The 27,976-nt window shown below is 39.6% G+C and overlaps 1 protein-coding gene across 1 annotated transcript in view; it reads right to left on the reverse strand.

Annotated features, from left to right (window-relative positions):
- The window catches only part of LOC114657570 (polycystic kidney disease protein 1-like 2), a 145,257-nt gene that overhangs the window by 70,151 nt on the left and 47,130 nt on the right, over positions 1 to 27,976 (reverse strand). The window contains exons 16-27 of the mRNA XM_051932013.1: positions 27,203 to 27,388; positions 25,938 to 26,075; positions 25,289 to 25,450; positions 24,670 to 24,794; positions 18,779 to 18,899; positions 18,055 to 18,186; positions 15,340 to 15,553; positions 5,478 to 5,668; positions 5,097 to 5,324; positions 4,825 to 4,926; positions 4,463 to 4,641; positions 579 to 725 (exon numbers count right to left, since the gene is read on the reverse strand). Of these exons, the coding sequence (XP_051787973.1) occupies positions 579 to 725; positions 4,463 to 4,641; positions 4,825 to 4,926; positions 5,097 to 5,324; positions 5,478 to 5,668; positions 15,340 to 15,553; positions 18,055 to 18,186; positions 18,779 to 18,899; positions 24,670 to 24,794; positions 25,289 to 25,450; positions 25,938 to 26,075; positions 27,203 to 27,388 (1,925 nt within the window). The remainder of the gene's footprint in view (positions 1 to 578; positions 726 to 4,462; positions 4,642 to 4,824; positions 4,927 to 5,096; positions 5,325 to 5,477; positions 5,669 to 15,339; positions 15,554 to 18,054; positions 18,187 to 18,778; positions 18,900 to 24,669; positions 24,795 to 25,288; positions 25,451 to 25,937; positions 26,076 to 27,202; positions 27,389 to 27,976) is intronic.

The following is a 27,976-nucleotide window of genomic DNA, read 5'->3' on the forward strand; positions in this document are numbered from 1 at the left end:
TCACTTAGATATATTGGGCCAGTTTACGGAAGCCAATGAAATAAACCTACATAAAACAGGGGTGTGGCAGAATAGCTGGTGTATCTGGAAGAAGACCCAAACAGAGATTGGGAAAGTGAATTGTTATATCTGTAACAACTGTATTTTGAATAGTAAATTGACAATTATACTTACATAAGTGAAATTCTGTCCAAAATGTTTTAATTCATACAGATAAGCTATTTCTCTACGTTTTCATGGAGAAAGACTAGGCACAATTAAGGAAAGACATCATAAGCTTAACAGTTTGAAATGTGTTTTATATTTTCCACATGTAGTTTATAATTGTAGACCAAGGCATACAGACACACTGCCAGTGACACTGATCAGAGTAAGTGAAAGGTGAATGATACCCAACAGGATTTTTTGCACTTGTAAATATTTTTTCAAATTAGATATGAAAAAAAGAATTTGACAGTAATTCCACCAGAGAGAGTTAATAGACACAGGACAGATGTGTATTTTTTATATGTAAAACAGCATATGAAATAATAAAACAAAATGAGACATTCAAAATATCTTTTACAACTTTTTCCTACCTGAATTGTTTTAAGTCCATCTCAGTGGCTACTGGAAACACTTTATCTAAGACACAGTCACCAATGTCAACAGAGAGCCAGGAGTTGCATAAGAAATGCCATTTTTGGTCCTTTTCTAAGTCGTGTACCATTACTTTATTGATGTACCTGGGGAAAAATTGTTTTTTGTGATACTTACAACATAACATAACAGGACAGAAAAAAACTGAACAGAACAGTCTTAAACCTGCTGCCTACTTCACATATTCTAGGGTCACATGGGACCAGAGGCTGTCCCTCCGGGATCCTGTGAAAGGGACTCTCCAAATTTTACACAGAATTTTTTCCAAATATGTTACCACCGTGCTCAGATTCAAAATCTGTAACAAAAAGTGTAGTGTATACAGTATGCTATGATCATTAGTAATTTATTCAAATCCTTCATTAGTTTTTGCCCTTGTAAAACTGTTTTCATCAGCAGTATTAGAATATGTACTTTACTGTTAATTTTGCCTAGATTTGTGTCAAATGAGTAAACAGAATCAGCCATATCACATATTAAACACTGTGTGGATATTACTAGGCATAATGTATTGCATGCAGATCAGAACCCCTGGCTAAATAATGATGCGCAAATTCATTTGGGCTTAAATAAACAACACAAAAACATATGCATGGCCTTCAGAAGACTATCAAATAACCAAAAACAAATAAAAGGACAAAATGGAATTATAGCTTGACGACAACACAGATGCAGTAAGGAGGTTGTGGGTTCGCTTCCCATGTCCTCCAGCATAGAGAACACTTTGAGTATTGAGAGTAATATAAAAGAATTATTATAATTATTATCATGTGGCTTGAATTATATCGTTAACTAGCTGACCCCTGCGGCTCTGCTCATGTAGTAGTGAAACAGGACAAACTTTAAAAATCAATAGAAAATTTTTAAATAATGTAATTTGTACTGAGAAGAATTTATATTGATAGTTTTCCAATCTGAAGGCTTGTTGATATACAATTTTTTTGGTTTTGCTTTCAGGGGCAAGGACATAAAGGTTTCTTGGGGAACTAACCCAGGAGAAAGTGACGTAAAGATGACCATGTAAGAACCATGGTGAGCTAAGATCAACCCCTGCCAATTGAGTATCAGTCCCTGGGCCTTGTTAATTGACATTGCAAAGCAAAGCTTCACCGGGAACTGTAATCTCTTGAATTCAAAGGGCATGTCCGTCGAAATTAGAGGAATGCGAGGGATTAAAACCGTTTCGCCAGTGCCAATGCTGTTCTGAAGATGACAGACCTGGAGACTGGTACCACTGCAAAGTTTGGGTGGGCTCAGGTTTCTCAAAAGGATATGAGCACATAAATTGCTGCTGCAAGCAAACTATGATACTTAGCGCGATGAGTTAAGTTGCAAAATCAACCAGAATGTTCAAGCAAATTATAGAGAAAAGCCTGATCTAAATCTGTTAAGTACTTCTCTTGTGAAAAGCGGACAGACATACATACAGACAGACAGACATTGGATTTTACTGTATATATATATATATATATATATATATATATATATATATATATATATATACTGTATATATCCATCCATCCATTTTCCAACCCTCTGAATCCGAACACAGGGTCACGGGGGTCTGCTGGAGCCAGTCCCAGCCAACACAGGGCACAAGGCAGGAACCAATCCCGGGCAGGGTGCCCACCCACCGCAGGACACACACAAACACACCCACACACCAAGCACACACTAGGGCCAATTTAGGATCGCCAATCATCCTAACCTGCATGTCTTTGGACTGTGGGAGGAAACTGGAGCACCTGGAGGAAACCCACACAGACACGAGGAGAACATGCAAACTCCACGCAGGGAGGACCCGGGAAGCGAACCCGGGTCCCCAGGTCTCCCAACTGCGAGGCAGCAGCGCTACCCACTGCGCCACCATGCCGCCCATATATATGGAATATATATATGGAAGAGAAGGTCTGTGATACGGTTTGCATATTTGCAGCTGGAGATCCACAAAGGGAGAAAAAATGAATCACGTATCATAAAGTACTTTTTATTCCTGAGCTTTCAACCCCTGCCAGGGGTCTTCATCAGAGGATAATGCTTAGACTTACAAGAATCAAAGGCAATATATAGCAAAAAATTACGTGGGGGGGGGGGAGGTGGCTAAGTCAGTGTGATCACCTGGCACTCACTCCCTTATCACCACAAGCTGTCTGAAGGTGCAGCGCGCATCCTGGCCAAGTCAGGCGTCAGAATAGCATACAAACCCATGAACAGTTTGCGCACGGTCCTCTTTAATGCTAAAAACAAGAAATCAACAGCAGAAACACAAAACGCAGTTTATAGCATTCCATGCAGTTCTTGCTCAGCGGTATACATAGGACAAACTTCAAAAAGAATCGCAACACATATACAGGAACATCACAATGCCGTCAGAAGAAAGGACACACTTTCATTGATCTATACGCATACTAAATCAACAGGACATACATTTAACTAGAACAATGTACAAGTAAAATTTAAGGCCAGTACTAAAAGTGCCAGAGAGCTGGCTGAATCTTGGTTATCAAATGAGAAGGCCATCAACAGACACTTGGACATAAATCCAGCATATGCAAACTTAAGAAGAACATATTCATAATAAACAAGACTTTACACCGAATACCATCCCCCCGATCACACTGACTTAGTCACCTCCCCCACCACATAATTTTTTACTATATATTGTCTTTGATTCTTGTAAGTCTAAGCATTATCCTCTGATGAAGACCCCTGCAGGGGTTGAAAGCTCAGGAATAAAATCTACTTTATGATACGTGATTCATTTTTTCTCCCTTTGTGGATCTCCAGCTGCAAATATACATATACATATACATACACACACATATATATGGAAGAGAAGGTCTGTGATACGGTTTGAATATTTGCAGCTGGAGATCCACGAAGGGAGAAAAAAGAATCATGTATCATAAAATAGTTTTTTTATTCCTGAGCTTTCAACCCCTATCAGGGGTCTTCATCAGAGGATAATGCTTAGACTTACAAGAATCAAAGGCAATATATAGCAACACATTCAGTGGGGGGTGGGGGTGGAGGTGACTGAGTCAGTATGATCAAGGCGGGGGGGTTGTATAGTTTATTTATTGTGTTATATAGAAAGAGAGAGAGAGAGAGAGAGAGATTATTGTTTAAATTATCATCAAGGGCACTTTACTTTCAGACAGGCTGGATAATTTTAAACATATCTTGACAGTTAAGACTGAAAGCCTATCAGCAGGATTCTTAAAAAATAAAACCTTTAAAATACCTGGGGTAGTTGGTGTTCCAGCCTTTATTTTCAAAATATGCACACAGATCAGGTGACCTTGTACTTCCCTCTCAGTGTGTCAGAATTTTGTGCCACTTACTTTAAGAAATTTAGTTCAGTTCAGGCATTCAGTTCCATGGGCGTAAAGGACATGCAAAGGCTAGTAATACCTAAACCCAGTTCTGTCTTCACATTAATTAATACAGTCGTGGTGACACCATCTCTGTGGCTTTTTACATTCCTTTTCACTTCATTGACATGCAAGACTCTTATGTTAGGATGCTAGTTATAGCTCACCACTCTACTACACAATTGCCCCCAAAGATTTAGACCTGTGTCAATCCATTTCCTAACATAGGGGCTTCTCAACATGGCTACCTCATTTATGTCTTTATTCATGGAAATCCATGTGCAATAAACCATCATACCAAAAGATTTGTTTATTAAGTGTCAGCAAATGGGTTGAGTCCTCACTTTAATCGAGCAGGTTCTGATCATGCCTATCATTACTGACCAACCTTTTAGTTACTGCAGATTTATCAAAATTCATAAGCCCCCCAACCACAAAACCTCACTTACCAAGAGGGAAGCTTTCCTGAGTTGTCATGCCACAATCTAATACTTTGCAACTCTCCAAGAGAGAAAGGTGTAGTCAGCAAGAACATGTCCACTGCTCCCCTCTCAAATACAGGCTTTTCAGAGTCATATAGGTGATGGGGGTCACTCTCTCCATTTGTACCAATCAATGTTGCTGTCACCTATGTATATACAAAGAAAATTATTTTATAAGGGTTTGTGTTTGCAAAAACACATTGACAATGCTGTACAGTACTCATTGACTGGGGATGAAAGACCTGCTTGTGAAATCAAATCAATAGGCATATTTTTTTGATCATTTCAGAGACATGACAAAGAACACCTCTGAATATCATTCATCTGACCTGTGAGGATGTGGCAGCTCCACGACGGTGTCCAGTGAAAACAGTTAGCATATAGCGATACTGTGCTAGGGGGTCATTGTCCTCCAGAACTGTGATCTTTACCTTACAAAAGGAGACAAATTAATTAAAAATTTTATTACACTATAAAATACAATGAAGACATCAGCTGTTGACCAAAGAATGACAGAATTACATTTAATTTTGTGATCTTACTTTTTACGTTTTGTTTGAAATATCACATATCCCTACATTGCCAATTTACATTTATATACCTTAATGGCATCCTGTATGTCCTTTCTGCGTGCCCAAATGATAATAAGAATGTAGATGAGGAAAAGTGCTCCTACAACACATACTACAACAGGATTGTTAGTAAAAGTGGCAAATAGCTCTGCTGTACGAGAAACATCTACCACATTGGGCATGACAAAAAATGTGCCAAAAAATGTCAGATGATTGCAAAAACACTCAGTTACAGTTGAATTTGTGTGGGGGCCAACCTGAAACAGAAAAGGATCTGAGATTACCTTTGAATCATTAAAAAGCAAAATACAAATATAAGTACTTTTAAAAATTTAAAGTTTGACCAAAATCAAAATGAAATTGTTTCTATAAATGGATGATGTAGAACAGAGCAGAACGTTGCCACTTACCCTACAGCCTTCAGTGCTCCAGTTGCTACTCATTTCTTCCCAGTACTTACAACTAGCAACAATTGAAGTTACACTGATTGAAGCATTGGTGGTGTTTGGTCCTACCTCCCAAAGAGGTATAATTAACAGGTAATAAATTCCAATCTGTAAACTCAAATCATCAGGTCTTAGCACCCAGGTATACTCGTCATCTGTATCATAACAAAAGTGAAAGCAAAGCCAAACATTTTTCAACCAGCAATTACACATTTAGTAGATTTTTTGTGATGCTTGAATCAAATGGTTTTGGTAAATGAATGCATTCTACAAGCATATAGATAACAGAAGAATAAAGATCAATTCTGTTTTGTAGAGTAGTAACAAGGAGGCTTTTAAAGATCTTTGGAAAAAAAAGAAAATAGTTTTTAGGGAGGTGTATACCCGTAATAACCTCTTAGGCACAGCCATCAGCAGGGTGTCTTTCTGTGGAGAGAGTGTCGACCTTGTCGAGAGGTTTACTTACTTTGGCAGCGACATTCATGTCTCAGTTGACTCTTCCTATAAAGTCAGTAGATGGATTGGGAGAACAATGGGTGGTCATGAGGTCACTGGAAAGGGGTGTATGGTTCTCCCAATATCTATAGTATGCAAAAGAATGAAAGTCTAAGTCTTTAGAGTCCATTGGAACTGTGCCTCTTCGGAGAATCCTTGGGTACCGTTGGTTTGACTTTGTATCAAAAGTGCAGTTGCTCACGGAGTCCCGAATGAGATACATTACCTGCATTGTGACGGAACGCCAGTTGCGACACTACAACCATGTGGCGTGATTCCCCGGGGGTGGTCCGGTTCACAGGATCCTCATTGTTGAGGACCCGAGTAGTTGGACCAGCCAAAGGGGACGCCCATGTAACACGCAGATAGATGGTCATTTATAATGGCTAGACCGCATGTCTGCATGGGTGGTTGCCAACCAAGATCGTGAGATGTTTCGTCGTGTGGTGGGTGCTGCAACACGCTGTACCAGTGCATGCTCCCCAACCTGACCTGTACACCAGTGATGTATGTTTTCCATTAACATAGTGACCCTTCTACTCTCTATTAATATCAACTTTATCAACATCATTTGTGGGAGAACCAAGTATCACACCAGTTAAGCTGATTTAACCTAATGGTAGAATTATTAAAAATGTAACACATTTGATTGTTACATATTCTATTTTTTTTGTAACATTTTCCTTTTAAGTCAAACGTGCTTTTCTGGATTGGGCTATTTGAATTTTATTGTGAATTAATTCTGAACTGAACTGAAAACATATGAAGATGTCCTTTTTCTTCACATTTCTCCATGTGCATCCATGGCACCTAAAAGTATGAGGTACTGCAAGTCAAAACTAATGTGAACCTATAATTATTAATTAGTATTAATAAAAATCATAATAAAATGATTTTATCAAAATCTAAGACTACAGAGTGTCCAAATAAGTAAGACAATGATCCTAACATACTGTATTCACATGCATTAAACAAAATTTCCCTTTATTAAGTCAGTGCCTTAATGTGTCAGAGTGGTTTGCATGATCAATGATCCTCTGAGCGATGCCACTGGGAGTCACATAGTCCTGGTAAGGCCACCCATGGCGGCAAGATCAGAGGTAAGGTCCTGAGTAAGACTGACTCAACCACCACTCCCCCGTCTCAACAAGGGTCCATCCAAAGTGCTGCAACTTCCTGCCATACTTTGATGTCTTGCACTTGGCTGGTCATGTGGGTTCCTGACAGGAAGTGAAGCAATGTGATTGAGAATTGTGCACCCTCACTATTACCAATATCAACAATTCCTTTGTGCAGGCTCTTCCTTTCATCTATAAATCTCAGTTATATTGTAATGTACAACAAATGCTGTGTTGCTAGTATCATATATAGGTTATCAAAATTTAAAGCCATGAAAAAAAATCATACTTTTAAATTATCCAGAAGCACTTCATATAATAATTAAACTCATAATGTGAAAATCTAAATAACATTGTTGGCAGCTAAGTGCATTAATAATAGCTACCTTGCTTTACTGAAGCAGGATCAGACAGACAGACAGATATTTTATTGATCTGAAAGGGAAGCTGCAGTGTTACAGTAGCTGACATGTGCAAAATGCAGTCATATGTAAACAAAAACTACATATTTGGCATTAATACAAGCTTATTTCAAGAACTTCTGCTGATTTTATATTCTTTTAAAATGTTTCCAAATGATTTAGAGATGTTTGATTCAAAGATTAATATAAATACTTTAAGGTAACTTAAAGATATATAAAGATATAGTATATTTAAATGATAATTTTGTTTGCTATGTAATATATACAGGTAATGGTCATTGCCCACTCCATGTAAAGGTGAATTTTATCTCTATTTATTATCTCAGTAAGAGAGAACACACAAGAGACTTTCACACCATGTTTTATGAGATAGTTTGACAGTATTTTGTTAAATAAAAATAATTTAACAAGTACTTAAAATTGTAGTGATTTTGGTCACTGCCAGCTTGACTCTCATTCTCTCAATCACTCTGCCTCACAGACTACCATATTAGTGGTTGGTAATGGCACTGTACCATTTCTAATATGCATCTACCAGCTGTGTTACCCTGCTTTGGTTATCCGGAAATTTCATAAGACAATAGGCCTTCATTATAGTGGCAGTGGTTAATCAGATTTATCATAAGTATAATGTAACTAAATAAGTGCTTTTCTGGTAACAATACTGTATATAATAATATTTAACATTTTTTTTAACCAAGAGCTAATAACTTTTATGGACAGAATTTCTAGGCGCAGCCAGGGCGTTAAGGGGGTCCAGTTTGGTGGACTCAGGATTGGGCCACTGCTTTTTGCAGATGATGTTGTCCTGTTTGCTTCATCAGGCTGTGATCTTCAGCTCTCTCTGGATTGGTTCGCAGCTGAGTGTGAAGCGGCTGGGATGAGAATCAGCACCTCCAAATCCGAGACCATGGTCCTCAGCCGAAAAAGGGTGGAATGCCCTCTCAGGGTTGGGAGTGAGATCCTGCCCCAAGTGGAGGAGTTCAAGTATCTCGGGATCTTGTTCACGAGTGAGGGAAGAATGGAGCGTGAGATCGACAGGCGGATTGGTGCAGCATCCGCAGTGATGCGGGCTCTGCATCAGTCTGTTGTGGTGAAAAAGGAGCTGAGCCGTAAGGCAAAGCTCTCAATTTACCAGTCGATCTATGTTCCTACCCTCACCTATGGTCATGAGCTATGGGTAGTGACCAAAATAACGAGATCGCGAATACAAGCGGCTGAAATGGGTTTCCTCCGTAGGGTGTCTGGGCTTTCCCTTAAAGATAGGGTGAGAAGCTCAGTCATCCGGGAGGGGCTCAGAGTAGAGCCGCTGCTCCTCCGCATCGAGAGGAGTCAGATGAGGTGGCTCGGGCATCTGATCAGGATGCCTCTTGGATGCCTCCCTGGTGAGGTGTTCTGGGCACGTCTAACTGGGAGGAGGCCCCGGGGAAGACCCAGGACACGCTGGAAGGACTATGTCTCTCGGTTGGCCTGGGAACGCCTTGAGATTCTCCCGGAAGAGCTAGAAGAAGTGGCCGGGGAGAGGGAAGTCTGGGCATCTCTGCTCAAGCTGCTGCCCCCGCGACCCGATCTCGGATAAGCGGACGAGGATGGATGGATGGATGGATGGATGGATGGATGGATGGATGGATGGATGGATGGATGAAGAGCTAATATCATTGAAAGACAATGTGGTGTAGCGGTTCAGGCTTTGGACTTAGGACTTACATCCTAAAGTTATGAGTTTTAGTTCTGTTACTGACACTGTATGACCATGAGAAAGTTACTTCACTTGCATGTACTCTAACTGGAAAAATAAAAGAAATGTAACAAATTGTATCTCAAATATTGTAAGTCACTTTGAATAAAGACATCAGTCAAATATTATAGTATCATTATTAAATCACGGGAGCTGCTTATTCTTGAACATGCTATATACAATTGTCCATGAGTAAAACCTGCATTGGATCAGTTCCTACTTTTCCTAGTGACTTGGCTTTTGTTGAAAGTTATGACAAAATATCAACTTTACAGAGAAGTGTATTGTTTTGAATTGGTGGAATTATTTGAGATAACAGTATACTGTATATTGCATTTATTAGATGTTTATGGTTTTCATTTGTTTATGTCATTTACTCAAAGTACAGAATACTTCTTTCTGTGTTTATTGTCAGCTGTACTGTATGTAGTCCCCCTTTAAAGTCCATGGATGGGAAATTACATGGAAATGAGTACTTGAAGTGCTTATACATCAGTGCCGGTACCCTACGTATTGCGCTGATGTATTAACGTGAAGAGCAAGGAGTGAGGAGCAGTAGCTTTGAGTTTCATGATCTCTGTGGTTACTGCATGATTTAAGCGCCATAATTGAAGAGCAGGTGGAGGGAAGGCCAGAGGTATCTGTTACCCCTTGTAGTTTTCAGTGCCACCATTGGGGGCTGGAGGTCAACAAAAAAGAATGCATAATCAAGATGAGAGCCAGTATGTCTCTAAGAGTGCCAATAGTTAACAGCAAAAAGCAATCCTTGCTAACCACTGAGCTTTGCATATTTCATGAGCTTCATTGTGATCACGTTTCTCCTTTCCTGTCCTGGACATCGCACTGTCTCCAGTCAGTCATCTGTCCACCATGTGGCCTGTCAGTCAGTTCTGTTTTGTGCTTCCTTTATATAGAGCTCCCGTCAGTGCAGCGCAAAGCATGTACATTAGCAAAATATCAATAAATAAAAAATGTATTGATAAAAAACATGTTGGCTAATTTTGTTGTTTTTAAAACGTCACTAAATTTCAATCAAATCAGTAAAAGCATTTTTGATATTTTGAGTATTTAGTCTTTCTGTTGTGGCGAGGTGAGTGAGAAGGGCCCTGCCCGGCTTCTCACTCCTGACGTCATACTTCTCCCTCCCCTCAGCCCGCAGCCTTTGTCTCGTTCAGAGTGAATATATATCGCTCTTGTGATTCGACCTATTCTAAAAAGTCATATGAAAGAGGCGCAAGCAGCACAGGCCCATTATTATGATCGTGGCACGACGCTCCGAGAATTCCATCCAGGGAATCGTGTCATGGTGTTGGTTCCCACCTCCCAATACAAATTACTTGCCCATTGGAAAGGCCCTTATGAAATTAAGGAGAGGAAAAGACTTGTCAACTATTTAGCGAAACAACCCAATCGTCGACCAAGTGAGCGGATTTATCATGTGAACTTGCTGAAGCCGTGGAAGGACAGGGATCCCGATCCCTCCTCTGCTCAGCCACGCTCATTCTTTGCTCTAATAGACACCTTTAATTTCGGCGAGGAATTAACTTTCAGACAGAGACGGGAGCTGGAGTCAGCTATCCTGTCTGTTCCAGAGGTGGTGAGTGAGAAACCCGGAAGGACCTCTCTGATTGCGCATGACATAGTGACTGAGCCTGGAGTTATCGTCCGAGAGTGCCCCTATAGACTCCCGAAGGCAAAGAAAGTAGAAGTGGAGAATGCTGGAACTAGGAGTGATAGAGGAAAGTTTTAGTCAATGGTCCAGTCCAATGGTTTTGGTTAGTAAGCCTGACAGCAGTTGGAGGTTTTGCAATGACTTCCGTTGGCTTAACCAAGTCTCTCAGTTTGATGCTTATCCCATGCCTCGCGTGGATGACCTCCTTGAAAGTCTGGGCCAAGCAAGGTTCTTGACCACACTTGACATGATAAAGGGGTACTGGCAGATTCCTTTAATGGATTCCGCAAAGGTGAAGACGGTGTTTAGCACCCGTAGCGGACAGTAGCAGTATCGTTTCCTTCCATGGGGCTCCTGCGATTTTCCAGCGCCTGGTGGACAAATTGCTCTGTCCCTATAATGCGTATAGTGCTGCCTATCTGGATGATGTCGTTATCTATTCCAGCACATGGAAGGAACACATACAGCAGGTCATAGCGGTGTTGCGGACACTAGGCGAAAGCAGGCTCCGAATCAATCCAAAGAAATGTTTCTTTGGACTGAAGGAAGCTAAATATTTGGGCCACCTGGTGGGTTGGGGCACCGTGAAGCCACAGTGTTCAAAAATAGATGCCATTTTAAAATGGTCCCGTCTGCGAACCAAACGGCAAGTCCAAGCATTTCTCGGATTAGCTGGGTACTACTGCCGGTATGTACCTTGGTTTTCTGAGAGAGTGGCGCCCTTGACTGATTTGATGAAGAGCTCATAACAACGTGGTATGGACTGACAAGACAGAAGCTGCGTTCTGTGACTTAAAACAGGCTCTTACTCCTAAATTTTTCATTCTCCTGATGGACGCTTCAGACACAGGCCTCGGTGCCGTGTTGAGTCAAAGTGTCAATGGTGTTGAACACCCCATTAGATAGACAGATAGATAGATAGATACTTTATTAATCCCAATGGGAAATATGTACCTGAGCCGGAAACTGCTGGATCGAGAGACAAGGTATGTGGTGGTGGAAAGGGAAGCCCTGGAGATTAAATGGGCAATTAGACAGTTGAGGTACTACCTCTTGGGCCGACAGTTCACTCTAGTGTCGGATCATGCTCCTTTATAGTGGATGGCCCTTAACAAACAGTTGAATCCACGAGTCACTAGGTGATTTCTTGACCTACAACCTTACAAGTTTTTGCTCATTCATCGTAACGGCTCTCTCCATACCAACGCTGATGCCAGATGGGTCTGGGCCTTGGGTTGGCCTTGTCACACATGTGTGAGTAGAAGGCAGCTGAAGGGCTTATGTAATGGTAATACCACACCTGACCTGGGGGAGGCAGGGTGCACTAACTGTCTTTCTCAGTTCCCTGCAGACCTTTCCCAAGAAATCCTGCCATGTTCTGGTAACTCAGAAGGTGTCACTTCCGGGTCCGGCCCCTTCAATGACGTCACTTCCGGTCCAAACAACAGCACTTCCGGGTATTGGACCATCGATGATGTCACATCTGGTCCTGATGACATCACTACTGGGTTCGTCCCCTTCAATGACATCACTTCCTTACCACTGTAGGAGACGAACTGGAAGAGTGGAGGAAGGCTGCCTTTTCAGGACACTGCCTCCTCCAGGACATTAGGAGGCTGCTCCCCTGGACAGTAAATGTACTCCAGATTCCCGCAGGGCATCATGGGACATGAAGTCCATTTTCTCAGCCCTTTTGGGTGCCGTGGGTGCCACCAGGGAGAATTAATAAAGGACCTGGGGACTCCTACTTTTCTTACAACCCGGAAGTACTTTGGAGTCACAAGGACGGAAGCCCACAGTACAGATGCTTGAGGATGATGATGTGGCGTTTGACCCAGAAGAAGAGGAGAAACACTTCTGGGTCATGGAATATAAAAAGGACTGTTGGAGACCCAGCAAGAAATCAGTTCTTTTTTGGACTCAGTATTGTGAACATCTCTGTCAATCTCAAAACCTTTTTGCAGCCAGGGATATTATACGGGTGGCTGCCCCAAACCTTTTTAAGATGTCTGGTCTGTGTTTTTCTATCACAATATTTAGAGATATACAGTCAGGTCCATAAGTATTGACAATTTGGACAATTTCCATAATTTTGGTTCTGTATGCACAGTGCATTTGAAATAAAGCAATCATTATGAGATTGAAGTGCAGACTTTCACCTTTATTTTAAGAGGTTTACCAAAAATATCGTACGAGCCATTTAGGAATGACCGCCATTTTTCTGCATAGCAAAATCCCCCCATTTTCAGAGGCTCAAAAGTATTTGAACATTTTGACTGTAAAGCTGTTCCACAGACAGTTGGTAGCAGTTCCCAAATTATTTAATTAACTATTAAGGAGATAAAAGGTCTGGAATTGATTTCAAGTGTGGAATTTGCATTTGGAAGCTGTCACTGTGAACTCTCAATATGAGGTCCAAAGAGCTGTCCGTGCAAGTAAAAACAGTCAATCAATGAGGAAACAAAACAAACCCTTTAGGGAGACAGCAGAAACACCAGGAGTGGTTAACCATTTTGTAATTCTTAAAAAGAATGAAAACGCTGGTGAACTCAGCAACACCAGAAGGTCTGGAAAACCATGGAAGTCAACTATGCTGGATGATTACAGAATACTGTCCTTAGTGAAGAAGAATCCCTTCACAACATTTAGCTGAACGTAAACCTCAAGCATAGGAAGGACAGATTAGACTTTGCCATAAAACATTTTTTAAAAGCCTGTCCACTTCTGGAACAATTTTCTTTGGACAAAGGAAACTAAGATCAATATTTACCAGATTGCTGGAAAGAGAATAGTGTGGAAAGGAGAAGAAACAGCTAATGACCCAATAAATGCCACATCATATGGACTGATCATCCATGGCTGTGAATGGAAGTCAGTCACTAGTGTTTATTGATGATATGACTGCTGGTTGAAGTACCAGGATGAATTTTGAAGTGTACAGGACAATACTATCTGCTCAGATTCAGCCAAATGCTGACAGGACCATGCCTCACAGTACAGATGGACAATGAGCCAAAACATACTGCAAAAGCAAACCAAGTGCTTTTCAAAGCAAACTAGTGGAATATTCTTCAATGGCCAAGTCAATCAACCGACCTCAATCCAATTGGACATGCATTTCACTTGCTGAAGACAAAACTGATGGCAGAAAGTTCAACGAACAAGCAGCAACTGAAGACAGCTGCAGTGTAGGCCAGTCAAAGTATCACTAAGTTGGAAACCCATCAATTGGAGATGGCCATGGGTTCCAGACTTCAGCCAGTCATTGACTGTAAAGGATTTTCAACCAATTATTGAAAATGATCGTTATATTCATGATTATGTTAGTTTGTCCAAATACTTTTGAGTCCTTGAAAATACTGTAGGGGGACCATGTATAAAAATATCTGTCATTCCTAAACAGCTCATATGATATTTCTGGCAAACCCCTTAAATTAAAGCTGAAATTCTATACTTCAACCACATCATGATTGCTTTGTTTCAAAGAGTCAAAATTATGAAAAGTGTGTCACTGTCCAGATACTTATGGACCTAAGTATATATAAATATTCTGATAAATGCATTTTGTATAGACAATTCACACATCACAGAGCATCTATTTTTCAAGGAAAATATTTTATTTTAAATGGTAATGCTCTTATCATGCCTTTATACAGTACATAAGGAGTAGAATTCTGATTCTGATGCAATTAACTGTGGTAGGAAAAGCTCAAATGATGCCTGTCTGAGTGTGTTTAACTATCATGTTATCTACTTTTCCTACATTACGACTGATTTTAGTGGCCCTGAATCCCTGTAAACATGAATTTGATTAAGTTTATTTGAAAATGGATGGATAGGGTTATGTGTTTACTGACCACATTTGGTAAATCCTGTGATTTTATTATATTTGAAAAAAAAATTAGATATGATTTATCGAACTGGAAACAACAAAAATAGACTTGCAGGAACATATTATGAATAATTTTAATTGACTAATACATATGAACTCAATTATTAAACCCAGGACACTGAAGCTGTGAGGTAGCTGTGCTAACCATTATCTTATCATGACATCACGAAAAAAGCCTTTTAAGTTTTCTTTTTTTTTAGTTTTCTCATGAAGCCTTTCCACTGGTCAAACATGCCTGAACATCATTTTTACACATATTTACATTATTATTAGTAGTATTAATTTATTTACCAGATGCCACTGTCCAAGGAGAGTTGTAATACATAGAAAATGATTAGCAGATGGATGCATCAATAGCAACAGAGAACAAGATAAAAAAATGAGCAAGCCTGAGTAGTACTACTACTACTACTACACAATTAAACCTGAACTTGACCAAGACAAAAATCTGTAACCTAAATTCTATATACATAAAATTAACAGTCTTACCTTTATTAGGGAGTTCATGTTTGGCATCATAAAATGTCTCATTAGGCTGATACTGAAATCCTAGAAACAGTTCCAGTGGGACCATCCAGGTTGGATGCAGCTTCAGAACTAGAGACACATTACTTGCTGTAATGTTCACCTTTATAATGTTTGAGGACCGCAGTGGTATTATTGTTTCATTCACTGGTACATCATTTGTCCTGGGCAGGTATATCTGAAATCATGACACAGTGTAAAGGAAAATTGTCTATCTGGTGTTTGAACTGAGAAGTAAGTAAGTAAACTGAAAGATATGCTACACTCAGTCATCATAAATTTAGAATCATTGTCTATGCCAATTTCCCCAATGCATCTGAAGTGTTTGAAACATTTTTCGCAGTCTACCCTTTTGAATATACGTATCTTCTCAGATATTGGAGGTAATTTATGAATTGGTTTAGACCTGTATTGTACTGAATAACAACCATTTATTTATTGTCTTAACCAAAGACTACAAAACAAGTTCAATACTACAGCATACTGGCCAATCTGACTCACTTTTTCCCACTGACTCTTGTTTAATGAATACCTTGCCTCATTATACATTAACAGTTTAGACATCTACTTTAAGAGACCTGAACGAGAAATCAGAATTCCAAATACACCTATGAAGAGTACAGTATTCCTTCTCCCCGCCTGTGCATTTTTAGAGATGGGGCTTGTTTGAAAAAAACACAACCCTCGCAATAAGATTATCAGACAGGTGATAGTATTTGTGTTGTGCCATTCATACTTTTGTTTTACAGTATTTTACAATTCTGAAGTTAGCTTACATGTCTCTACTTTTTTTTCCCTTTGTGAAAATATCTGTTTTTTTCTAAATTTGCTTCTTCCAATTTAGTGTTGCGGGGGACAAGACTCCAACCTGGCTGCATTAGTTGATAAACAAGACCTGGTCCTTAACTAGGTACCACTCCTCACTGCTTACACATTTGTACACCCACTCTCACTTACAATGAGTCAATCTGAAACAATCAGTTAACCTAAAACATGGGCATGGACCACTGATGGTCCATAAATTACCATGAGGTCCCAATATGGATTTATAATAATTGTAGCGGAAAACCTTTATGTCACATTTTTAGTCTGTTGAGCTTTTGCCTTCTGTCTAACTGCTCTAAGTAGGATGACCTCATTCTACTATGCAATACTTCAAGATTGCCACTGGCATGGAGTGAAGTATCACGTACTGTATCTCTCTATGTAACCTAATACAGGATGATCTAATGTCTCATATATGGACCTCTTTATATTAAATTAACATGATATCTGCTATATACAGTATATGCTAGTTATTCTCTTGCATATTCATACACATCTGTAAAGCCTTTGTCTAACAAATGATTGTCAGTTCTAGAAAGTTGATTCTGTTCATCTGGACATTTCCAATACGTTTCATCACTCATCCAAGTGACTTCCTCAGTCTCAGTTGACTGCAGGTTTCTCCAACCTTATAAACAGTACCTTTGCATAATGACTGAAACTAGCACCATTAACTAACAATGGGCCGTGTGACCAATGATATGATTTTCCCTATAAGTTCACAGGGCCATTATTTGCACATGTACAAAGTACATAGTACAGTAAAATTTGTACTTGCTTATTAACAACAGATAAAGTGATGTTTTACTCTGGAAAGTAATATATGTTGACCCTACAAAAGTAATGACCTGATATCTGTGTTATGCAAATCAGAGATGAATCACCCTGGGCTTCTGGCCTTTTAACTTTGGCAAGGATATCAGGGATACAGAGAAATGGCCGCAGGTATTTCAGGACACATTCCTGATGCAGAAAAGTGATTCTGATGACTGCAAGGGAAACAGCCTCAGAGAAGGGTATAAAACCACTCATTGGCCATAGCTTTTTTGTGCTTAGGGTAGAGCTGACTTGAGCAAGAGGCCTGGCTGGTATGGAAGTTGCTTGGTTAGAAGTTGAAGAGAAACAGAGAAAAAGAGAGACAATTTAAGAAGTTAGGAGGTGAGTGGGAGAGTAATTTGGCGCATGTGGCACTAATGTTGTTAGTGGGCAAGTGTACAAGCCACTTATGTGAAAGGAAGAAGTTTGAACCTGTTTACCCTGATAGTTTATATATTACTTTGGGCTTCTTTCATTATTTATTCCTGCCTTATGAGTATTTTTGTTACTTCATGAATTAGTATTTTAATAATGTTTTGAATATTTAGCCAGCTTTGTTTTGGGTTGGGGTGACACACTTTGCTTTATTCTTTTAAGAAGAATGGAGATATGCCTGAGAATACTGCACTTCAGTTCAATCTAATGCCCAGTTGTATTGTTTAACTTGAATTATGCAACCAACAGAAAGTGTCATGAATACCACTGGAAAAACTGAAGAGTGGAAGAAAGTAGACTCAAAATAAATAAATAGGTGTAGCGTATATTTCATTTTGTGGGCTTGTTTATCTGAAATCCTTGATAAGCAGAAATCCGTTCTTTTTGCAGATAGTAAATGTAATACAATAGTTTCCTATATGTGAAGTTTGTGGCCTCTTGACTATACAACCATGGATATCAATTCTGTCCCTGCCCATGACTCTGAGCCAGTGCCTTAAGATTGTGTTCACTAAAAAATTAGGTAGTTTATTTGATTTGTATATTATGATATAACATGGCTGTTTCTTTAAATGTTAAAATGTAATATGAGTAGTAACTTACTTTAATGTCTTCTGTGAGATTCTTGACTGGAATAATAGACCCATTATCTCTTGTTAAAGACAGACCCCCTAAAGCTCCACTGATCTCATTCTCTCCAGCCCAGGCAAAGGGGTTGACTTTGAAACTTGTCATCTGTAGATGGAAAACCAATTAAAGTAACACTTCATTCCCATGGATAAAGTATATTAACTGTTGCCTTAAAATACATTCACTGAAAATGCTTTTTTTGATACTAGTGCAAAACCTTCTAATTGACTGCATCTCCCCAGTTTCATGTAGTGTTCTATGCTAAAATATTCCTGCCTATAGAATTATCTGCCTTTTATTAACTAGGTGAAATAGTCATCCATCCATATTATTAACTCACTTAATAAAACTTTAGGGTCAGGAAGCCATTTTCATAACAAGGTGGGGGGAGTCATCAACCACTGCTGGAAGTGGTGCCAGTCCTCTGCGGGGTACAATCATGCATGCACAATAAGGAAATTCAGACTTTGGATTGTGAGAGGAAAACTAGAGCACCCAGAAAAAAAATCAACTGAGAAACGAGGAGAATGTCCTCATCAGGATTAAATCCAGTTTCTCAAAGCTCTTAGGTAGCAACACTCAATACTGTGAAATTGTCTTTACAAAAGCTTTATTGTCTATTCTTTTGAATTATATTGAAACATCTGTTTCCACCCACAGCATAATAATTGCTTTGATTCTCCTTACTTAATCTTACCTTGACATTAACTGCTTCTTCTTCCAAAATTTCAGGATCATTTATCAATGGGAATGTGAACCTGGCTGTAGTCTCATTGTTGAGGTTAATGGTTTGCCCACTCACTGAACCAGAGTACAGCCTCAAAATAAAGATTAGATTAAAAGAAAAGGTCCACTCTACTTGTCAAAGGCAATATGCTAATTCAATGGGTATATAATACATGTATCACATTCTGAAACTCATTTAATCCAATTTAGGGAATGTGGAACAAGAGCCTACACCAGAAGCATTGGGTACAAGACAAAAGCCAACCCTTGCCAGGGTGCCAATCAATCACAGGATACACTTGCATATACTGTACAAGCACACAAGTTTTCATGTTATGATAAACCTAACACACAAGACTTTGTGATGCAGTAGGAAAAACGAAGCAGACATGAGTTTAATGTACAAACTCCAACCTACCCCCCCCCCCCCCCCCGAAACCCCCCCCCCAATCCCCCCACCCCCCCCAATATACAGCTTTCCATATGTATATCTTCTTCTAGCTCTGGACAGGATTTCAGTGCATTGTTGGGCCCATTTACATCCATGGGGTCAATTTAGAATGATCAATAAACCTAAAACCACATCTTTGATATGAAAATCAGAATACCCAGAGGAAAACTGATAAAGACCGAAAATACAGACTTCCCACAAACTCTGAATGTGGGATTTGAACACAGGATGCTGGATCAATGAGACAACAGTGCTAACCACCTCAACTTACTCTCACACTTCATAATGGATTCTTTTGCTTTATGTGATTTAAGCTAATGTGCTTGCTATTTGCAAAACAAACAGGACTTAAAAATCAAATATCTATATATATAATTCACTAAGCCGCCAGCGAGCAAGACACCCATGGAGCACGCATGACGGAGCCACGCCCACCAACTCTAAGACCATTGGATACTACGAAAATTTGCAGAGCCACGCCCACCAACTCGGACGCAGCAACTCACAAAACACAGCATCATTCGCGTTTGCTACAGTCCACATGCACCTCTGAGCCACGTTGACTTTTCATTATTCTTTTCGGTTACGACCGCGTCCACCATTGCAAACTGTTTTACACGCTGTGGTCTTGAGTTGGTGGGCGGGTCTCTGTGAGTTGCTCTTGCGAGCGGGTGCATGACCAGGCGGTGTTTATGCTTCGAGAACGAGGGTGGACGTGTCAGGAACATCTAAGAAGAGGCATGTTTGTCGCGGATGTGAATCGCTGTATGCAGTGTGTAAAACATGGGATATGCACGATATAGCCACGCCCACCACCTCTGAGACGATGGGATACGCTGACAACTAACAGAGCCACGCCCACCAACTCTAAGACCATGGGACGAGAATGCCTGCCTGTCCGCCTGACTGTTACCAGCGTGTAAAACCATAGCAGCTTTTAGCTCACACACTGCAACAACTCACCAAACATGTGAAACCATCGCAGCTTTTAACTCACAAACTGCAACAACTCACCAAACAAGGACGCCCTGTCTCTCAAGGCATTCACACTGCCGGAAGACAACCATGGGATACACAAAAAATAGCCATGTCAGTCAACTCACAAAGCCCAGCCCACCAACTCACACCCACCAACTCGAGCACGCATCTACCCACGCTCTCAAGGCATTCACAGTGCCTGCTCATGCGCCCGGACACAACAACTCACCAACTCGCTTTCGTCTCTGCTACAGTACATATGCACCACTGAGCCACGTTGACTTTTCATTATTCTTTTTGGTTTCGGCTGCATTTCCATATATAATCAACCAAGACGTCTGACCATGGGTTACAAACGACAGAGCACCACCCAACACCTCGAACCGATTGAGAGACACGCCCACCAACTCTAAGAGCATGGGACGAGAACACCTGCCCGTCTGACAGTTACCAGCATTCACCGCAATGTACTGGAGTGTAAAACCATCACAACTATAAGACGCTGTCTATATCTAAGAAGATATATAGATACTCATTATTCCCCGGCACACGTCCACCTACGCTCTCAAGGCATTCACAGTGCCTGCTCATGTGCCCGGACACAACAACTCACCACACACAAATTTTGCTTAATTTGACTCAACACGGGAAACCTCACCCTGCCCGGACACGGAGAGGATTGATAGCTCTTTCTCGATTCTATGCGTGGTGTTGCATGGCCGTACTTAGTTGGTGGAGCGATTAGTCTGGTTAATTCCGAAAACGAATGAGACTCCCTACTGCTAAATAGTTACGCGATCGCCAAGCGGTCAGCGTCCAACTTCTTAAAGGGACAAGTGGCTTTTAGCCATGTGAGATTGAGCATTAACAGGTATGTGATGCCCTTGGATGTCCGGTACTGCACGCGCGCTACACTGAATGGATCAACATGTGTCTACCCAGCGCCGACAGGCGTGAGTAAGCCGTTGAACCCCATTCGTAATGGGGACCAGGGCTTGCAATTGTTCCCCACGAACGAGGAATACCCAGTAAGTACGGTTCATACGCCGCTCGCACTGATTACGTCCCTGCCCTTTGTATGCATACCACACACCCCCACCCCCGCTACTACCATGGTCGGGTGACTTGGTGGATTATATATAGAAAGGAAGCCAGAACCGCAAAGAACAATGAAAAGACAACGTGGCTCAGAGGTGCACAGACAACAGCGACTCAGGTGAGGAGTTGGGGGCAGGCACATGAGCAGGCAGTGCGTACTGAACAATGATTGTATGTTGGTTCGTAGCATGCATTGTTGCAATGTTACTTTTCTTGGTGGTTTATTAAATTACAGATTTTGCAAATGTTCATTTTTTTCCCTCTGCTTAAAAAACATTAAAAAAGCGGCGTGATTATGCGGCGTATTGTACGCTGCGGGTTGGTATGCAACATGTAAAACAGTTTGTTTGTCGCGGATAATTAGCCTTTTACATTTGCACGAAGACAATTTCCTGTTAGATTGGCCTTTGCAATGACAATTAATAAGGCACAGGGCCAAACTTTCAAAAAGATATGGATGTATCTGCCAAAACCAGTTTTCAGTCACGGACAATAATTGTATGTTGCTCTCTCCAGAGTTCCATCTTTTCATTCACTTACTGTTGTATCCTCAAACCCACCCCTTTTAGACAACTGTGTCTTTCCGGAAGTGTTCAGCCATCAATAAATAATTAGGCGGCGTATGCCTGCAGGAACACGTGCACGAGCGAGCGAGTCAGAGAGAGAGAGAGAGAGAGAGAGAGAGATAGAGAGAGAGAGAGAGAGAGCGAGCGACACACACACATACAGGCGTGCGAGAGAGAGAGCGCTGGACGCATAAGAATAATAATACTTCATTATTACCCATTTAAGCTACTTGCTAACCATGTCTTCTTTGAGTTTCAACTATCTTTCCTTTTTCTACTTCACATTGCATTTTCCATACAACTTGCCACCTTGTCTCCTTTTTCTATGCAGGGCAGTTTCCCTTCTTCACTTGCCGCCAGTCCCATTTCTCTGTTTGATTACAGCTGCAGCTTTGTCAGTGACATGTTTCTGCTGTGGGTGTTCATTAATATGGACTGCACAACCTGTTTCTCTGTGCGATCATAGCTGAAGCAAAAAAAGGTTGCTAAGAATACCCCATTCACTGCAGCATTATTAACAACAAATATTGACAAATAAAAAACATGCGCAATTGTCATTTTTAAGTAATGTCACCAAATTTCAATCAATTCTGTCAAAGCGTTTCTGAGATTTTGTAGTATTTACCCCTAAATACTGATATATCGAAATGTCCTTTCTTAATGGACATTTACCAGATGCACTAAAACACCCTGGCAAATTTCAGCTTTTTAAATAAATGGGAAATATTGTTTATGTTGATGAATGAGTAAGTCAGTCAGTTAACTTTGCATTATATATAAATTATTTATTTATTGAGTTTGGGGAAGAAAAATTAGACTTAGAGATCACAAAGTCATTTAGGATACTTCCCATATTATGGTAACAGTAGTTAAATATTTTGGTTTGCAGTGAAATATATAAGCATTTGTATTTCTAAGGTCGTGTCTTTTAACCAATCAGAGTATGATATGTAACAATTCTTTCAGCATTGTTATGCAAATTCAACTGTCTATAAATATAACCCTCTACCAGTATTTTTTGATCAATCTGATTATGTTGTAACAGACTTGTGTAACGGATGCTCCCTCTTCAGCAAAGTGCTGTCTAGGTGAAATTAATGATGCAGATGGACAAGCTTTCTCCTGCCTGATTACTGACTCAAAAAGGTTTTATTGAACCTGTACTGGTGGAGGATGAGTTTCTTTCAATTAATATGTTGATTCTACCACAAGTTTCGATAAAGAGCCAAATTTCCTCCTAGGGAAAAATACAGTTCTGTCTGTCTGTCTATCTATAACTGTTGGCATCATTCAAAAGTTTAACAAAATAGTATAGTTCTAGTTTATGCAAGGTATCGTAGGTTACTACATGAAGATAGAGAAAGAAAAGAAAAGTAACAGATTAGCAGCAAGCAGACTGTTTTTTTTTAAAAAGACATCATGCTGATTTGCACCACTCTTTTGTATGTCCAAAAATCTAGATTGATTTCCTGATCTAGTCACTTCTTTGTTTAACATTTGTAGTATGTCCATATAAGTTGTGCCTAAATTCTTCAGTTTCCTTCCACATCCTAGCAATGTGTCAGCAAGGGACTGATGGCCCAGTGTTGGAAAATGGGTGTGGGAAATGAACAAATGATTTAAATTTTTTTTGGCACATAAAAATGTTTAAGTTCAGTCAGTCATTCTCCAACCCGCTATATCCTAACACAGGTTCACGGGGGACTGCTGGAGTCAATCCCAGCCAGCACAGGGCGCAAGGCAGGAACAAATCCCCAGGCAGGGTGCCAGCCCACCACAGGGCACACACACACACACCATGCACAATTTAGAATTGCCAATCCACCTAACCTGCATGTCTTTGGAGTGTGGGAGGAAACCCACGCAGACATGGGGAGAACATGCTAACTCCACGCTGGGAGGACCGGGGAAGCAAACCCAGGTCTCCTTATTGCGAGGCAGCAGCGCTACCACCGTGCTGCCCATGGTTTAAGGTGTTATAGAAATAAACAGTTGTTTGATTTGTTAAGTGCCTTCAAAAGCAAATACCAGATTAAGAGCCTATGCTTATAAACATCACATTCATGAGAGAAGAACACTCTACAAACTGCTAAAACTTTAAGAAATCAAAGTAACATTATTTTTTATGATCACACACAGACAAGCCTCCTTATGAGCAGGAGACAAATGAGAGCTGTTTCAGTTGGGGTCCTTTGTTGTGTGATTTCCCTGCAAATATTTGGGAAAGAAATACAGGTATGGATTTAAAAATGATCATTTTCCTTTTATCTGAATATAAGGATTATGGTTTTGTAAGGTGGTCATTGAGAATGGCCTAAAATGTTTTCATGCCAACTATACCATTATTAGATGGCAGAATGATATTGTGGTTAGCACTGCTGTCTCACAGATCCTTGGTTTGAAATTTTGCACTGCCTTTGTGGAGTTTTCCATGAGTTCTTCTCTGGGTATATGTTTTTTTCTTCCACATTACAAAGATGTGCATTAGTTTAATTGCCAATTCTTGCCCCATGGGAGTGGGACCTGTGATTGATTAGTGTCCCACTGGGGGCTCCATTACTAGTAGTGCTGCCTGGATAGGCTCTGACTTCCCATAATGATGAACTATATTAAGTTGTTTTCAGAATGTTATATTATGATATATTCTTGCTCTTTTAACTTTTGCAAAAGAATTAAAAACAACTGATAGAAAGGAAGATGCCTTGAACCGTCATAATTCTGAAACTGTTAAAAGATGGAGATTGGCATTAAATAAGACAAAATCTTTACCTGTTGACACTAAGACTGACAGTAGGAGTGTTTATAACAATGGGATCTTCATCTGCTAATTTTCCATGAAGGAGAACACTTTGTATATTATCAATCGCATTGATCAGTAGACTGGAGGAAAGCATCTACAAGAGATAGATTGATCTTAACTGTACCATTAAAAAGGTGTGCAACAAAGCACCTTATTGGTAAGTCCATTATGTTTCTTTTTTCTTGAATGTTAGCTGTCAATGTGACTGATCAAGTCACTTCTTATATGTAATTAACATAAAAGGTGTTTTGTATTCTGTTGACAGTACAGCCACAAGAATTCCACCTCAGCGAGAATTGAAAAATTTGTTTCAGGGGAGACCACAATTAAAAAGAACTGAAAGCTTCATATTAAATCCATTGCTGAGTTACTCAGAGCTCAATTCTGCAGATGTTGCGATTCTTCAGGACTGGGGATTCTGAACATTTGTTTTAATAAAAAAATACAATAAATTTATTTCTATTCTTATTATTTTCTTTAATCTCATAATTATTGATGATAATATGGCTGTATAATTATTTTTGAAATGTTTAAATGGACAGACTGTTACAAAAAGCAAGCCTTTATCTATTATTGATTCTCAGTTACCTGATTCTCTACAGAACTTGATTCAGATGCTGTTAAGACACTGCCTGTTGCAGTAATGATGGGCTCTGCCACCAGTACAAGTTCATCGCTTGTCGAATTTTCAGCAACAACCAGGGACAGCAGTGACTGACTGAGATTTTGCAAACACGAGCTGGTTTCCATCTGCACAACAGCAAGAGAAGGGCTATTACTGAAACAGATTAACGTGGCGTCTTGCAACATCCTTCTTGTAACAAGTTAGAATTTGGAACTTGCTCAATGCGAGTGGCAATCTTATATATCATGGCAAACATATTGTCATAGGTTACAAGGCACCGTTATCACGTGCCTAGCAGCTTTATTGTGACCAGAGACACAAAATTACATCACTTGTAAACCAGCACACAAAACAACTGCATCAATAGGAAAAGAAGTACAGAAAATATTACCTTCTGCTGTCAACTTAATAAATGACAAAAATTACTAAAAAGAAAAAGGAATAAAGCACAAAAACCAAAGCAGAACACATAAAACAAACTAAAGACAATATTCATAACATAACACAAACTACAATTAAATCTACATTATGTTTAAATTGTCTTGCTTACATAAACATCCCATTGTGATTTCCATATACATCTTGAAACGTACTGTATTTCTTCATATGTACCTGAGCATAAGCTGTCAGTTCATCACTTCTGGTGGTGAGTCCTTTCAGGGCTTCTGCTGTTTTAAGTGCATCATTAACTGTTTGCACAGAACCATTTTGAATAACAGAGGATAAATCTACCAGCATCTCTTCCCGCAGCTGTTAATGGAAACAGCAAAATTTAACATTAATACTTAGAACTTACCAAAAGATTATAAAAAGACAATTAAAAACAAAATATTAAACCACATAAACAACACCAAAAACATGATTAGAGCCATATTTAAACCTATAATTACAAGGGGACAGCTTTGCAAGCATATGATAAAAGACTGGCCTTTTGATATATTGATATTATTGAGAATTTGTTACATATATATTTGGCTCTGCTTCTTCATTCTGAAAATGCTGGCTGACAATATAATGTTTAACACTGCTCAGTACAGTGGATCTTCCATTTATTGTTTATTCAATTGCAGTTAATTTTTTTTGACTTTCTTCATTCTCCCCCAGTTTTTAACCTTTTCCTATGTTTATGATATTAAAATGTTATTACAATGGTCGCAGGAACTTTCTTATTTGAAGCATATTTACATGTATCTAACAGATATACAAGGTGAAGAGTCTAACTATTGCAGAGAAAATAAGATTATTCTACATATTGTGATATTTGATATTCTGAGCACATTATTTCTTTGTTTTATTCTCATTGTAAAATAGATAGATAGATAGATTCTTTATTAATCCCAAGGGGAAATTCACATAGCTTCACTCAGTCTCTGATTGTATTCCCAGCCACTCGCAATTCAATGTTTTGTTTTTCAAGTGGCTTTATACACAGTACCTGAACTAGAAGTAAAATTTAACAAAAGTCAGAAAAATTGTTTTTAATTCACATGAATTTCTTGGTTTAAAAAAGCTTACTGTGCTATGGATCCTTACAAGATGTCAAAATCTATAGATTTAATGTCAAATTTTGGCGCATGCCTGTTACTTTTTACCGTGTATTATTATTTCATAGAGATTTTCAGTTGTTTCTAATTTAATTGTAGTTGTAGGTGTTCCATGTGATAGAATAAAAAAAGCATTTCTTTACACAAGGTCCTAGCCTGTCCCAGCAGAATTATTAACAGGGAAGGAACTAGTCACTGATGCGGTATCAACTTCATTGCATGAAGTGAGAACAAAGAAAGTAAAATAATTTGTGACAAAAACAATAACATGTTAATCCAAATAAATAATAGATCCCCATTACTTACTATACTACTGCATGCCAACCTGCTTACCTGCATGCGTGTATTTTTCTGATTATCCACTTGATTCTCTTGGTCATTCAAAACAGATGACACTGACTGGAACAGATCAGCCATTGCACTTACTGCTGCCTCACCACTATTCATGAGGACAGCAACTTCCTTTGAGACAAGATCTTTGAGTTTATTGGGGTCTGAAGTCTCATTTGTATTTAAAACCTAAATCATTAAAAATGATAATGTCACATTATAATGCAATTAACAATGAACCGTTGATTTATTACAGCCATTGTATACCATGTACAACTAGCTGTATGCACAAAAGACTGCTTTCAATCAATGATTTTTTAAACCTATTCCAATACAGTGGTATAGGGAGCCAAGCCAGTGCCTGCATACTGCATCAGGCACAGAACAGGACCAATCAAGGTTAAGATATCAGTCCATCAGAGAGACACTCACTGGGTTTTAAAATCAGTACTCTAGTCCTTGGAGTGTGGAAGAAAACCTGAATATCAAGAGTAAACTTACTCAAACTTAAGAAAATATTACTAGTAGTGATTGGACCAAGCAGCTCTTTCTCTTTGAAGTTGTAAGTCACAAGTGATAAACGATGTGCTACTGTTCTGCCTGTAACTTCTTTCTCACAATACTTCTTCTTCTTCTTTCGGCTGCTCCCGTTAGGGGTCGCCACAGCAGATCATCTTCTTCCATATCTTTCTGTCCTCTATATCTTGCTCTGTGACACCCATCACCTACATGTCTTCTCTCACCACATCCATAAACCTTCTCTTAGGCCTTCCTCTT

Source organism: Erpetoichthys calabaricus, chromosome 9 (genome assembly GCF_900747795.2).
Source record: "Erpetoichthys calabaricus chromosome 9, fErpCal1.3, whole genome shotgun sequence".
In the NCBI taxonomy this organism is placed as follows: Eukaryota; Metazoa; Chordata; class Cladistia; order Polypteriformes; family Polypteridae; genus Erpetoichthys; species Erpetoichthys calabaricus.